Genomic DNA, 13,902 nt, shown 5'->3' with positions numbered 1-13,902 from the left:
AACATTAGGGAGTACATTAAGTGTCAGTAACTAACAATAGTTTAACAACATTTATTCATTTAGTTTAATATTTCTACATATACTAATAGAATTAGGAATTAATTTTATTAAGCTAATAATAAATAAATATGATTACAAATTAATTACAGTATATACATTAATATAGATTAATAAATGCTGAAATTAATTTTTATTGTTAATTCATGATGGTTGAATTGAGCAAATTGAATTAAGTTCATGATATAGTATCATGAATAAAACCTTAATTTAAAGTGAAATACATTTTTTCAAATCGAGCAGATATAAATTATGTATGTATATATATGTATATGTATGTTGAGCTTGGCTCAATAATATTAATTAGGCGATGTAAGTTTAACCCAGTAGTCCTAAATGAAAGGTGAAGGCTTAGTAATTAACCACTTGCTAATTGCAAGTTTATGCATTCTACTGTCAAAGCTACTGTCTTTTAGAGGCCTTTGCTTCAATCTTATTTTCATGGTTATTGAAACCTTTGACAATAATGATTATTTCACAAAAAGTATGGGAGACCTGTCTCTTCAATAATAATGGTTGCACCACCCTCATCAACAACTAGAAAAGTCATGGGAAAGTCACTGAAATACATTGGTCAAGGTGTGGGAACTCAGTCTATTAGCTCTGCCAAAATATTTATAACATATAATGTTTCTCACCAAATGTCACCCCTGATACACATTAGGGGTGGCATGTGGTTTTCAACCTCTAAAAAAAGAAAACCCAAAAGCTTTCAGTTGTTTAGCTACTATTGCACACAATTGGACTAATTAATTGGTCTTGGGTAACAGTGGTGGAGTGTGGTAACAGGAGTCCCCCTGGTCCCATATGCTGGGGGCAGATGGATTGTGTGTTATAGAGGGGTAAGTTGAATATGATCAACCACTCCAGACGGCCCGAAACAGGTGAGGACCACCAGCGTGAGCTGATCTAATCTCATTTAAATTTCATCAGCCATTTCTCTAAACCTCCTCGAGTGTGTGTTGTGAATGCATTCATTATAAGTGAGTGAAATGTTTTATCTAAATCTGCCTCATGTCTTCATACTTGTAATTTCTCTAATCAGCAGCTTTTGCCTAAATCCTAAGTACAGACGCTACAGCGACCACACAGCTCAAATGTTTTTTTAAGCCTTTTCATCTGAGGGGGATTTTCAGTGACTTATTTTCATTTATACTGAGAGGTTTTTATTCCATTTATTTCCCCTAATACTCCTGATCGTTATAGCATTTCTGGAAACGTTCCACATGTGATTGCTTTTCAAAACAAATTCATAATGCAACACTAATTCTATTATGACCCCCATAAAACATGAGCAAAGAATGCAAAAACTTTCTGTCTATTATGTATACACATGAACACATATTTGTACACTGATGCACTCACATGCACATGACGACAATCAAGATGTCAAAAAGCAATACACTCATTCTTTACAGCCCGCATGTAGATGCATATCATGCTCTTCAGTGAGATAGAGGGAATAATTGAGACAAGAAAGAGGAGAAGGGTATGTGATGTTTGTGTGGGGGATGAGGGTGTGTTTGTGTGTACAGAGGGGGTGAGATGTGGGGGCGGAGAAAAAAGTGCTGGCTCGCCTCCAGCGCTGACGAAAGCTGCTTAACCCTCCCAGTTACCATAGAGACTGTCAGGCGCAGTCACCAGTCAGAGAGAAAGAGTGCGAGGCAGGGAGAACACCAACAAGCAAAGGCAGCGGATAGAAGGTGCGAGGGAGAGGAAAAGGAAAGAATCAGTTAGAGACAGGGTATAATAGAGGGAGAACAATAAAGAAAGAAAAACAGAGGGTGCAGTAGAGATAGTGGCAGAGATGGAGGTTCAAAACGAATGCAGTGAACCGCCTCCATGTGATCCTCAGCCAGCAGTAAAGCTCAACAAAGCTGCCTTCAAGCTTTTCGGCAAGCGTAAGTCTGGCAACAGCATGTCGAGCATCTTCTCTGTCAAGAACAAAGGGGAGTCCACCGGTAAAGCAGCTGGCAAAACGCTGGAACTTGTCAGGAGCAAAACCCATGATGGCTTAATAATGGACACTTCTTCAGAGCTTGATGGCCACCGGAAAGAGGAATCTGCCAGTAGCGACCAGCTTCACGCCGGCATGCCAGATGGTGTGTCCACTGCCCCCCTCCGCAGCTCCATCACCAAGTCTTTCAGCTTCTTCTCTTTACTGCGCCGGAGCAACAACCGTGCAGGAGATGGAACTACTACAGTGGCACGACGAGGACGAGGACTTAAGGGGCTGTTCAGCAGCATGCGTTGGCGGCGGAAGCCCCAGGTTCAGGAGGACTCATTGGAGGTGGCCAAGGAGGTGAAGGAGGAAGACCTAATACTTTCCTCCTGCTCTGGCAGTGTGGAAATAGAGAAGGACATGACACTGACTCTTGAGCCCCTGCCGCAAGTGTCTGAGGAGCCTCCTCTTCTAGGGGAAGCTGAGAAATGGAAAGCAACGTCTATGCAGGAATTACAGGGTACTAATGAAGAGGAGTTTGGTAACTGTGGTTCGTCTCTTTCACAACAACATACAATAACTGAGGAATCTCCAGCTCCTTCTCCACTCCTAGCCCAGACAGAAAGGCTCCAACCTGATAAACATAGCAGTTCGACACACCTGTCCTCCATTCCGACCTGCGCTTTGACCCCTCCAATGGAGCACAGCACAGCCGAACCACAATCTGAGCAGTCTGTGGATCACCTATGTTCCATGTTCACTGATGTTACTTCACTAAAAAGCTTTGATTCTTTGACAGGCTGTGGTGACATCATTGCTGATCCAGAAGAGAATTCTGGGAATGGGGGAAGTGCCACGAGCAGTGGAACCGGTAGCAGTAGCGGGGGATGGATGGGTCGCAGACTAAGTGGAGCAGGGACAAATTCAGAGAGATGCTCTCCTGCCAAGCCTCCACTTCCTCCTCAGGTCAGTAGCATTACATCTATCCATGCTTCTTGCTACATGCCAGCCCACCAAAGACCACATGCAGCCCCTAAAAAGCCACAAGGTAGTGGAGTTGTTGCCTACATGGGTGGAGGGGAGGAAATGGCTAGTCCAGAGGCGGTTGATGATGCTGACATGCAGGGACTATGGCATATGTTGCCCCAGAATGGTGAAGACTCCCCAGCCCTACGACGTGCAGAGCCTGTCTTGCATCATGCCCCAACCCTCCTTGAGAAGAAGCCATCTCAAGTAAAGGTGCTTGGTCTCAGTAAGATCCCTGTGAGTGGATGTAGCAAGATGGGAAAGCAGCAACCCTCTCATCCCTCACCTCCCCCTGTCGATAAAGAACTCCAGGATGCCCCACCAAGTGATGAAGGCTACTGGGATTCTTCCACACCTGGCCCAGAGGATGAGGATGGCACCTTCCTACGTCGGGAAGGTTTGCTGAGGGACAGCTGCTCTGGAGATGCACTTTATGACCTCTTCGATCCCGACAGCCCTAGTGCTGTTGGTTCAGACGAAGACGTAAGTTCACCAACAAAATCTGCAGGTGATCTAAAAATGAACTTGCCTTCCCCAAAATGCTCATCTTCTGCCACTTCCTCATTCCGTTCCATGAAAGGCAGCACCAGCCTACCTCGAGATTCCAAGATTCCTATTAGTGTGAGGCAATCACCATCTTCCCATTCTTCCAGCCAAGTTGCACTGTCTTCCAATCTTAGCCCCACTTCAACTACCCCTCCTAAAAAGTCTGATGCCCCACCACGCACTCGAATCCCTGTCTCGAAGGTTCCTGTCCGCCGTTCCGGCAACAAGAGCACCCCCACCTCACAAAGCAGGAAGTAGAGAGCTTGGAGGCCCTGCAGATGTTTCTGACAGTACAAATCTATCACAAGAGCTTTAGGCCAAAACATGTTTTTTGATATAAAGCAATCAATTTACAATTCTTTGATTTCACCCATCTACGAAGGATTATTTCTTTCAATAAAATATTTTTTATTTTTTGTGATGTCGCATATTACACCCTAATATAATTAAGAGTTTTGTAGAATGCACTGCTCTATGTAACACATGAAATTCATAATAATGTAATCTTGAGTTTTTTTTTACACCAGCCTTTCAAAGAGGAATAAAAGGTGAGAATGCTGATCCTAAGAAGAATGTTTAATATCAATAAGCTTCTCATTCCCTTCCATTGGATCAGTGAAATTGTGCTAATGTCTTGTTATGTCATCCCACAAGCACTGTGTAAAACGCAGCTGCAATCTTATATCTCTCCAGTATTTTACATGTAATGAATTTGGAGATCTGTGTGAGATTAATCCAAACACTTCAGACAATAAAGCTGCATGAAGTCTTAAACTGGATCAGGGAACAGCCTTTTGTTCAAGACACTTTCGTATCACAAAATGTGACTTCCTATTCATATTGATGAAAAGTAAAACTTTCTTTTTACTGAATCTTCGCTTTTCTTACTCTTTTATATTGGAAAAGGACCTCCCTGTGACCTCACTGTGGAAATGTGTGCACTTCTTGTTTTGTCTTTTGGAAAACATGGCTTGCAAAAAAACAAATCCCCGGATCATGAGTATCCTCCTTTTTCACAGTGATTTGTACTACTCCCGCTAACCTGGACATATTGAGCTGGATATTTCTGAATGTAGCATGACATCACTCTACACAAAGGTCTGTTTAATTTGCCTGCATACTACTCAATAAATAAAGGAGAGAGCTATATGGAGAAGCCCATATATCATGAATTAACTGTCTTCCGTCATGTGACCATTCTTCTGGAAATGTTATCACCCCTTTGGCTACGAGATTTGGACTGGGCTTCAATAGGAAGAATTTTTAAGTGAGCAATTAGTGCAGAAATTGTCTTCAGTATTTTGGGCAAGTTTTACAGTATAAAAATGGCAAAATAACCTTAATTTTTCTTTTCTTTTTTTATAAGAAAAAATTGATTAAGAAATGAAAATAAATTCAGTATTTGGCTTGATACAGTTTTTACTCTGTTCTAGAACATTTTATTTGTAAACTGCAAAACATTTTTCTCTTCAGAAGGTCCATGACATGCCTTCTTTCTTTTATATGCCCCCTTTCTTTAAATTGTTCTGTATTTAATAAATAAAACAACTCTCTGTGTACATCCAGGAAGTGGATATCTGTTCAAGTGTGAATGCCTTTATCATTTTCCACACACATAACAGGGCCATGTGGGCAGCTTAAATGTTAGCTGCTTTAATCATTGAGAAGTAAAGGGCATCACTGTTGTCTTTTTTGCAGCCAACAACAGTCTGCTGGCTTTTTAATCCCATTCGTAAGGAAGGAAAAAGAAAGCTGGTCTGGGTTCAGCTATTGGTGTGAATCCGGTTAACAAAGGGAGGTGTTTACTTCCATTCTCATGGATCTGTTATTGATGTAGTTTTGGGAGAGTGAGGTGAAAGAAGGAAGTGCGTGTGGAGTGAATACAGATAAGAAAGAGCTATGCTCGATTTAGTGCTTGTTCATTAAGGCCAAGTATAGAGACATGGATATGTGTGTGTCTGAAGGGGGGATTTGGTGCAGTCCCAACAGTAATGGTGCAGCGAAAGAAACATTCACTCCTGAACAGCTCTTGCTGCAGTGTGGTTTCTTATGTAAAAGCCTTATGTAACGCCATAACCCTCTGATATCATCCATACACATGAGAAAACTGCTGGAATGTGTGTAAGTTTGTGTGTTTATGTGTGCAGAGCTATTAGATGCAACGGTCTAAATAATTAGTTAGCATTAGCCATGACTGTGCTGTAATTGGGTCAGCTGGATTTACCCTTTAAAATGTGTTTTATCGCTCTCTGTGTGTATGGTAGCAGAAAATTAGACATTACTGCTGTATGCATAAGTAGAGCTGACTGTGAGTGTGTATGTGTGACTAATGGTTGGATGGCCTAGTTTTCAAAGACCTGATTCTGTGAATGAGAGAAAGAGAGAGAGAGAGAGAGAGAGACAGACAATAGGGTCAAAAGGAGAGAAACATGGTTTATTTACAAAAACACTGGTGTTTCTATGCTACAGCGATTATAAAGTCATGGTACTTTTGTATACCTTGATATTTGATATTAATAAACCACACAATTTTTTAATTGCACTTTACTTTGGTGTGTGTGTTTCAAATAATTAAAAGTGAAAAAAAATGCATTGTAAATATTGCACATGCTTGGCTCAGGCAACAGGTCTACAATAACTGTTGGGACATGATGTGTTGGCATATCACTGCTCAGTAAGACCGTTAGCATGTGGTTGACAAAAGTGGGTGGCTTAACCTGATGATCCCAGAGCTCATATATTCTCATTAGCTCTCATCGTATCTTGGAGCCAGATGGGATACCCCAGGGCTCTATCCTCGGTTTGACAATCGCAGGGGCTTAGAGGGCCTGTTTAATAAGCTCAGAATCTGTTCAAAACTAGGGCCAGAGGCAGAATCATTAGTGTGCCAATTCAGCAACCATGCTTTTGGTATACCTTGAGTGTTTGGAAGACTCATAAGCTCACTAAGGCTGCAATTAATTGATCCAAAAATCTAAGAAAAAATCTAATAAAAAAAAAAAAAAAAATATATATATATATATATATATATATATATATTTAAATCACTTATTTTTATCACAAACAGATAAATATGTATATTTTAATGGCAATTACTTTAGCAAGATAGCACATTTGGCACAAAAAAATCTGCTATTATATAATGACATATCTGTGAATTACTGTACATGTTGCTTTTGCCTACATAACCTCCTTTGTCCATGTGGTTGTATCCTGTATCCTGTGGCTTTTGTTTTGCATGTGCTAGTGTGAGAGAGGAGCAGAAGAGAAAGAGGAAGTGTGGACAAAAAACTGTAATGGAAAGAGTATAAGCAAGGGGTCTATTTAGAAGCGGCTTTGCTTGAGTGGAATCATATTGAATTTGATTACAGTGAACAGAGAGAAGATGCATAAGAGCGCATTTATACAAAACAAGTGAAAGAGAGCGAGAGAAAGAGTGCTGTATTTCAAGACTGAGTGAGGGATTGTCTGAAGTAAACCCAAAATGTCAAAGGTTCTAAGAGGTGAAAAAGCCAACTGACTACACTACATTTGGGGGTGCTATGATCATAAAAGCTAAATAGTTCAGAAATAAACAATGTAGCTACATAGGACATATAGGACAGCATTCCTCTGAACAACTCTGGAGTTAAAAGTCTACGGATGGTCTCACTCACGCCCCTCTTTTCTCAGAAACACTCTTTCCTTCATCTCCAGGGGAAACTGGAAGCGGTTGCTTAAAACCTCACAAGGGTTGCCTGCTATCCAAGACTGAACTTTTGTTTTGTACTTGAAGTGCTGTGAGTGAAACACTCCCTGTTTTTCCTGTCCAACTGCTTTTAGTTGACAGATAATGTGATATGGAGTAAACATAGACAACTAATATCTTTTGCTTTCTCTGCTTCCTCTCTTTCTTCCCTTTTCTGTTCTGTTTCCTTACTAAAAGTCTGTCACACAGAGGAAATTCCTGATTTTCAAGCCAAGTTGTTCCTTCCAAAGAACATTATGTGATATGATTGTGTGATCAGAAATCTGTGTTTGCATGCATATGAAATTATATCACAGGGGGCTTGGCCATTCAAAATCTGCACCCTTAATTTTACACGCTTGCCCTACTACACAAATCTCCATGGCAACCTCAGTAGGTCATCCAATGAGAGGTGGAGGTGGGGCCAGGGGGCGGCGGAGGGGTGGGTGGGTTTGGGGTACGCGTGGCTGACAGAGTTTTGAGGACACTGATTGGAGTCAGAATGGTGCAATGTGAGTTTGTGCAATTTCACTCACACTTGAGAAACTCAAATCTCATTTCTCATACACTCTTTCATTTGCTGCAACCTCTTGAGAATATCACACCCTTTAGTGACTCTTTAGTTCCATGCTTTGAAAACGATACTTTTTGTTTGACTGTGTTGTCCATATTTCTTCATTTTTACACTAACTCCTACATTCTCTACCCAATGGATGATGTCATTTGCTTACAGCCACTTTTTTCTTCTTCCCAGGCTTCCATCAGCATCAATAATAAATACACATCAAAAACTGTACATGTATAATTCATTCTATCTGAGCCTCCATTTCTAAAACAAGAGGAACAAAGAGACATTATTCAAAGAGGTTGGAAGTGGAAAGAGTTGTGAATTATGGCTTGTCTTTGGTGTGAGATGCTAATATACACCACAGTCACTCAAGTGCTGTCTGAACTCAAGCATGAAGTTGAGAAGGAAAGCCTCCAGAGGAGGATAAATTGAAAAAAATCCATCTGATCAATATGCTATCAATTAGCCTCATCTGCCCTGTCAACTTAACATTGTTAAATCCTTCATTCTGGAAAGAGAGAGAGAAAGGGCAGGAAACAATTAATCTCCAACCTATTTGTACTGAACCATCAATTTACAGGCACCAAAGCAGACATTAATGTGATGTTCCTTTGACAAAAGAACCTAGTGTCACTAATGGATCCATGTCATGGTTCAATGAATATAAATGAACCTTGGAACAGTAATTCAGTCATGATTGATCAGCATTGTGTTTCCTATCACTGCCACTGACATGGAGACTCAGAGGTCACTTGATCTCAAGAAACAAAAGTTAAAAGGGATCATAAATCTATAGTCCATTCATATGTTCATACAGTAAAAAAATTCTCCTTCATATGTGACATTGATAGTTGACAGCAAAAATATACACATTGTACACAAATATACCTTAAATCTGACTGGATGATATCTTCTCGTTATTTAGAAGACGGAAACATGCAGACACTTATAGTCTACACTGTTATTATATTGTGAATATACATTACAGTGAGGATAAGCAGAGTAAGCACTTAATGTCAAAACTAGCTGAGTTATCAAGTATGCTGTTGTTTTATCTATTTGCAGAATGAAAGTGTGTGTCCTCCTGTCCACGGACATCTGCATTCTTGAATCAACTACTCCATGTCCGAACTACCTGGACAAAAATCCCAAATAGGTTGAAATTACTTTTAAACACCACCATACAAACTCAATCGATGAGCAACATGTCGCTATAATGGCTGAAGCTGACGCTTATCTTTATGCCGATGCAGTGGCTAGCACTGCAAAGTCATGTAAAAACACAACAGTTGAAAGGACAGTTAGACAAAGATATCGTTTTCCTCAGTGGACATGCCAAACTGATTGTTTTTCACAAATGAATGACTTGACCTGGGGAATGAAAGCGAAAACAGACGCAGGTAATTTCACATCCTCCATCGGTATAGAGGATTGTCAATCTACCTGTGTTTCTTTCTATATATTAAACATCATAAATTAAAAATATATTTTAAATATAATAATATTATGTATTGTTCCACATTAGGTCTGAGATACTGTGACACTTTCACAACAGTGAATGTTGGTCTTTTCTAATTCTGGTAGCTCAATTTAAATTTTACACTTTAACATAAATGATCATAAATTATATTATAAAATGAGTAAATGAAATAAATGAATTTTGTTATTTGGCTTATTGTGTGAACACAGCTTATGAGTGTTTTTGGGGCAACGATGCTGCTTCTCTGCTCGTGTTGTATTTGCTTAATCACTATCTCTACAGAAAAGACCCACTCAGCAGACACCAATCAAACACAATTAAAGTGACGTGACATGTAGCCAAGTATGGTGTCTCATACTCTGATTTTGTGCTCTGCATTTCATCCATCCAAGTATATCCATCCACAAACATAGCAGTGAGTAGCGAACACACACACAACTGTGAACACACACGCATAGCAGTGTGCTGCCATTTTTGCTGTGGCACCCGGGGAGTAGTTGTGGGTTTGGTGCTTTGCTCAAGGGTCTCACCTCATTCATGGTATTGGGGGTGGAAGAGAGTGCTGGTCATTCACCCCCCCCCCACCTACAATACCTGCCCATACCGAGACTCAAATCCGAGACCTATGGGTTACAATTCTGACACTTTAGGCAACGATTTAATGGTCTCATTCAGGACAGGACAGGGAAAGGCTTATCTGGCACTGCAGCTGGACACCAGCTGGGCCCCCAGCCATATATGTGGACCACCATGAAAACACACCAAAAAACATAGGTGGGGCTAAATTACACTCCATCCACACATACATTTACTAACCATAGTCCCCCCTCCACCCCCCACTGAGTCAAACCCCTCAAACGGCTGCCTCAGACACAAAAGCTTGAGGTCAAGTTCACTTGCTGGTGAACTGCCTCAAGTTAGACACGACAGTCACACAACAGCAGCTGTGATGCCTGTGACACTGAGTCATTACCAAGCGCAAGTCTCTAAACCTGTAATTTCACCCGCTAAAGTGTAATGTGCCTTCTTCCATTAACTAAAAAAGCCAGATTAAATATTTATGACATGTGTGAAAGTCAGAGGCTCCGGAATGATGTCATTTCAAAGGCTCACAAAGCTTTCAGTGTCTTTCCTGACGCCCAAAAACAGTCAAATAAGCATGCAAATGCAAATGAGTGGTTTTGGTGTTCATGAATAGCATGTGTTCTTGCATTACTGTAGAAGTAAAAAACTCTAATATTCAAGCAGGCAATAGAAGTACCTTTAACAGTCTGTGCCATTCGATTGCTTTATGATTCAAGTAACTATAAATATGTCAACTAGCATGATTCAAGAATCTGATCACAAAAATCTTGTCAAATGGTTTGATGAACAGTTTTGTTTCCTTTATTGGCATGTTTGCAAGTTAATAAGGGAAGTATCTAAGAGTTTGCCTATTTCTTTAAAAAAGCTTTTTGGAAGCCCAAAGTATATGTCGTTTTTTAAGCATATGGCATATGTGTACATTACATGTGATGTAAGTTTAATCATCATGTCGGAATGATGAGCTCTTGAGAGAGGGGGTTAACACATACTCTCAACTCTAGTTTAAACTTGTACAACAGCATTTTTTTGCTCATAACTTCTGGGGACAAATAGCACAGACACTGTCTGAGGACTAAACTTTCTAGTGTGCTTGTGTCGAGCACCTGTGTCTGTGCATGCTATCAATCAAAGTATACTTTGAAAAGTTGTGTTCGGACAGAATAAATAAACTTTCATTTTCATTACAACACCGAACAATGTCTTGCTATGTGTTATTTCTAGTCAGAGGTAGGTCGTATCGGGAGAGGGACATTGTCATTCAAGACAGAATTTGATTGGACATTAAACAATGTATATAGGCCTACACCTTTGAGTCCAAGATGTGTCAACAATATTTTATGTATTTGTTTTCCCAGAAATATTTACCTTTTAAAAGCATTTATTGCTTAAAGTGAATTTAGTAGAATATATTTTTTGCAAGTCTGCAAGACTGCAAGTGCACATGAAGTGTGCCATTTGGGACAGGTCGTAAGGCAGTGAGGGTTTAGGGTGCAATTTGGGACAGGGCCTTTGATTTGTGTTTTGGTTGCAAGTGCATCATCTGGATGTGTTTAAAGTGCACTTTTTATTTTCTTTTTATTTTCAGTCTGAATGCACTGTTTGCATCATTTATACTATAAAAAGTCATAGAATAGTGCATAAGTATGCGATTTTGGATGCATCTTAAGTCTTTAAAGTGATGCTTGCTGAGAAATTAATAAATAATTGAATTATAACACATTATGTACAAACCCGATTCCAAAAAGGGCACACTGTACAAATTGTAAATAAAAACAGAATGCAATGTTGTGGAAGTTTCAAATTTCAATATTTTATTCAGAATACAACATAGATGACATTTCAAATGTTTAAACTTATATAAAATGCATAATTTTAAGGGGAAAATAAGTTGATTTTAAATTTCATGGCATCAACACATCTCAAAAAAGTTGGGACAAGGCCATGTTTACCACTGTGTGGCATCCCCTCTTCTTTTTATAACAGTCTGCAAACGTCTGGGGACTGAGTAAACAAGTTGCTCAAGATTAGGAATAGGAATGTTTTCCCATTCTTGTCTAATACAGGCTTCTAGTTGCTCAACTGTCTTAGGTCTTCCTTTTCACATCTTCCTCTTTATAATGCGCCAAATGTCTTCGGGTGAAAGATCTGGACTGCAGGCTGCCCATTTCAGTACCTGGATCCTTCTTTTACGCAGCCATGATGTTGTAATTGATGCAGTATGTGGTCTGGCATTGTCATGTTGGAAAATGCAAGGTCTTCCCTGAAAGAGATGACACCTGGATGGGAGCATATGTTGTTCTAGAACTTGGATATACCTTTCAGCATTGACGGTGCCTTTCCAGATGTGTAAGCTGCCCATGCCACACACACTCATGCAACCCCATACCATCAGAGATGGAGGCTTCTGAACTGAGCGCTGATAACAACTTGAGTTGTCCTTGTCCTCTTTAGTCCGGATGACATGGCATCCCAGTTTTCCAAAAAGAACTTCAAATTTTGATTCCTCTGACTACAGAACAGTTTTCCACTTTGCCACAGTCCATTTTAAATGAGCCTTGGTTCAGAGAAAACACATGCGCTTCTGGATCATGTTTAGCTTCTTTTTTGACCTATAGAGTTTTAGCTGGCAACGGCGAATGGCACGGTGGATTGTTTTCACCGACAATGTTTTCTGGAAGTATTCCTGAGCCCATGTTGTAATTTTCCATTATAGTAGCATTCCTGCATGTGATGCAGTGTCGTCTAAGGGCAGTATGGTTTTCAGGCCTTGACTCTTACGCACAGAGATTATTCCAGATTCTTTGAATCTTTGGATGATATTACGTAGATGATGATAACTTCACACTCTTTGCAATTTTTCTCTGAGAAACTCCTTGATATTGCTCCACTATTTTTCGCCACAGCATTGGGGGAATATGTGATCTTCTGCCCATCTTGACTTCTGAAAGACACCGTTACTCTGAGAGGCTCTTATACCCAATCATGTTGCCAATTGACCTAATAAGTTGCAAATTGGTCCTTCAGCTGTTCCTTATATGTACATTTAACTTTTCCGGCCTCTTTTTCCTGTCTGTCCCAACTTTTTTGTTATGTGTAGCTCTCATGAAATCCAAAATGAGCCAATATTTGGCATTACATTTCAAAATATTCCACTTTCAACATTTTGTATGTTATCTATATTCTATTGTGAATAAAATATAAGTTTGTGAGATTTGTAAATTATTCCATTCCTTTTTTACTCACAATTTGTACAGTGTCCCAACTTTGTTGGAATCGGGTTTGTACTCAATGAGGCAATTCAAGTACAGCTCTGTTTATGAACATGAATACTAACGTAGACAAGAAACTATGTGAAATGAGTATTTATGTCCACAAATTTGTAGTTTCTGCAAAAAAGAAAGGAAAAAGTAGCTAGTAGCTAGATCGACCTACAACTTTTACAGAGATGCTGAAGCGTGCATCACTTGGACACTTTTCAGATACACCTCTGGTATTTGTGTCGGAGGGTGGTGTATTTGGAGGCCTAATGCCATTCCCAAACCTGCATGGCATTAGGAAACTCACTTGGGATCAACCCTAAGGAAAATGACATGTGTGCAACTGTGCATGTGTAATGTATTCTTTGAGGACAGACCAAAGAATAGAGACAAACCGTAAGTGCATTTGAGCGAGAATCTCTCCGGCATCAATTATCCTCAAACAGACAGCAAGATGGTTGACAATATGGGGTCCAATGGCTCCTTCCCCCTCTAATATATTAGGATGCGTTCAGTTCATTAAAATGATCATGCCATAGGCGAGGGCACACAAGTGTGTCCACACATATCTCGTTGCAGGGAGAGCTATGAAAGACATATTTTGACAAAACAACGTGAGGGAGAAATTAGGGCAAATGAATGAGGGGATGATGGACTACTCAAAGTACGTAGAGATGGAGACAGGATGTTTTATTGGGAATGCCTCGGCCCAAA

The 13,902-nt window shown here is 40.0% G+C and overlaps 1 protein-coding gene across 1 annotated transcript; it reads left to right on the top strand.

Annotated features, from left to right (window-relative positions):
• The first annotated feature begins 1,621 nt into the window (after nucleotides 1–1,621).
• On the top strand, nucleotides 1,622–5,145 carry LOC127945895 (APC membrane recruitment protein 2-like). The gene has a single exon (XM_052542003.1). It carries the CDS (start codon nucleotides 1,865–1,867, stop codon nucleotides 3,827–3,829), a length of 1,965 nt encoding a protein of 654 aa, XP_052397963.1. The 5' UTR covers nucleotides 1,622–1,864; the 3' UTR covers nucleotides 3,830–5,145.
• Nucleotides 5,146–13,902: the final 8,757 nt, after the last annotated feature.

This window comes from Carassius gibelio, chromosome A24 (assembly GCF_023724105.1).
Source record: "Carassius gibelio isolate Cgi1373 ecotype wild population from Czech Republic chromosome A24, carGib1.2-hapl.c, whole genome shotgun sequence".
Lineage (NCBI taxonomy): Eukaryota > Metazoa > Chordata > Actinopteri > Cypriniformes > Cyprinidae > Carassius > Carassius gibelio.
This window is presented reverse-complemented; position numbering and strand designations above follow the sequence as displayed.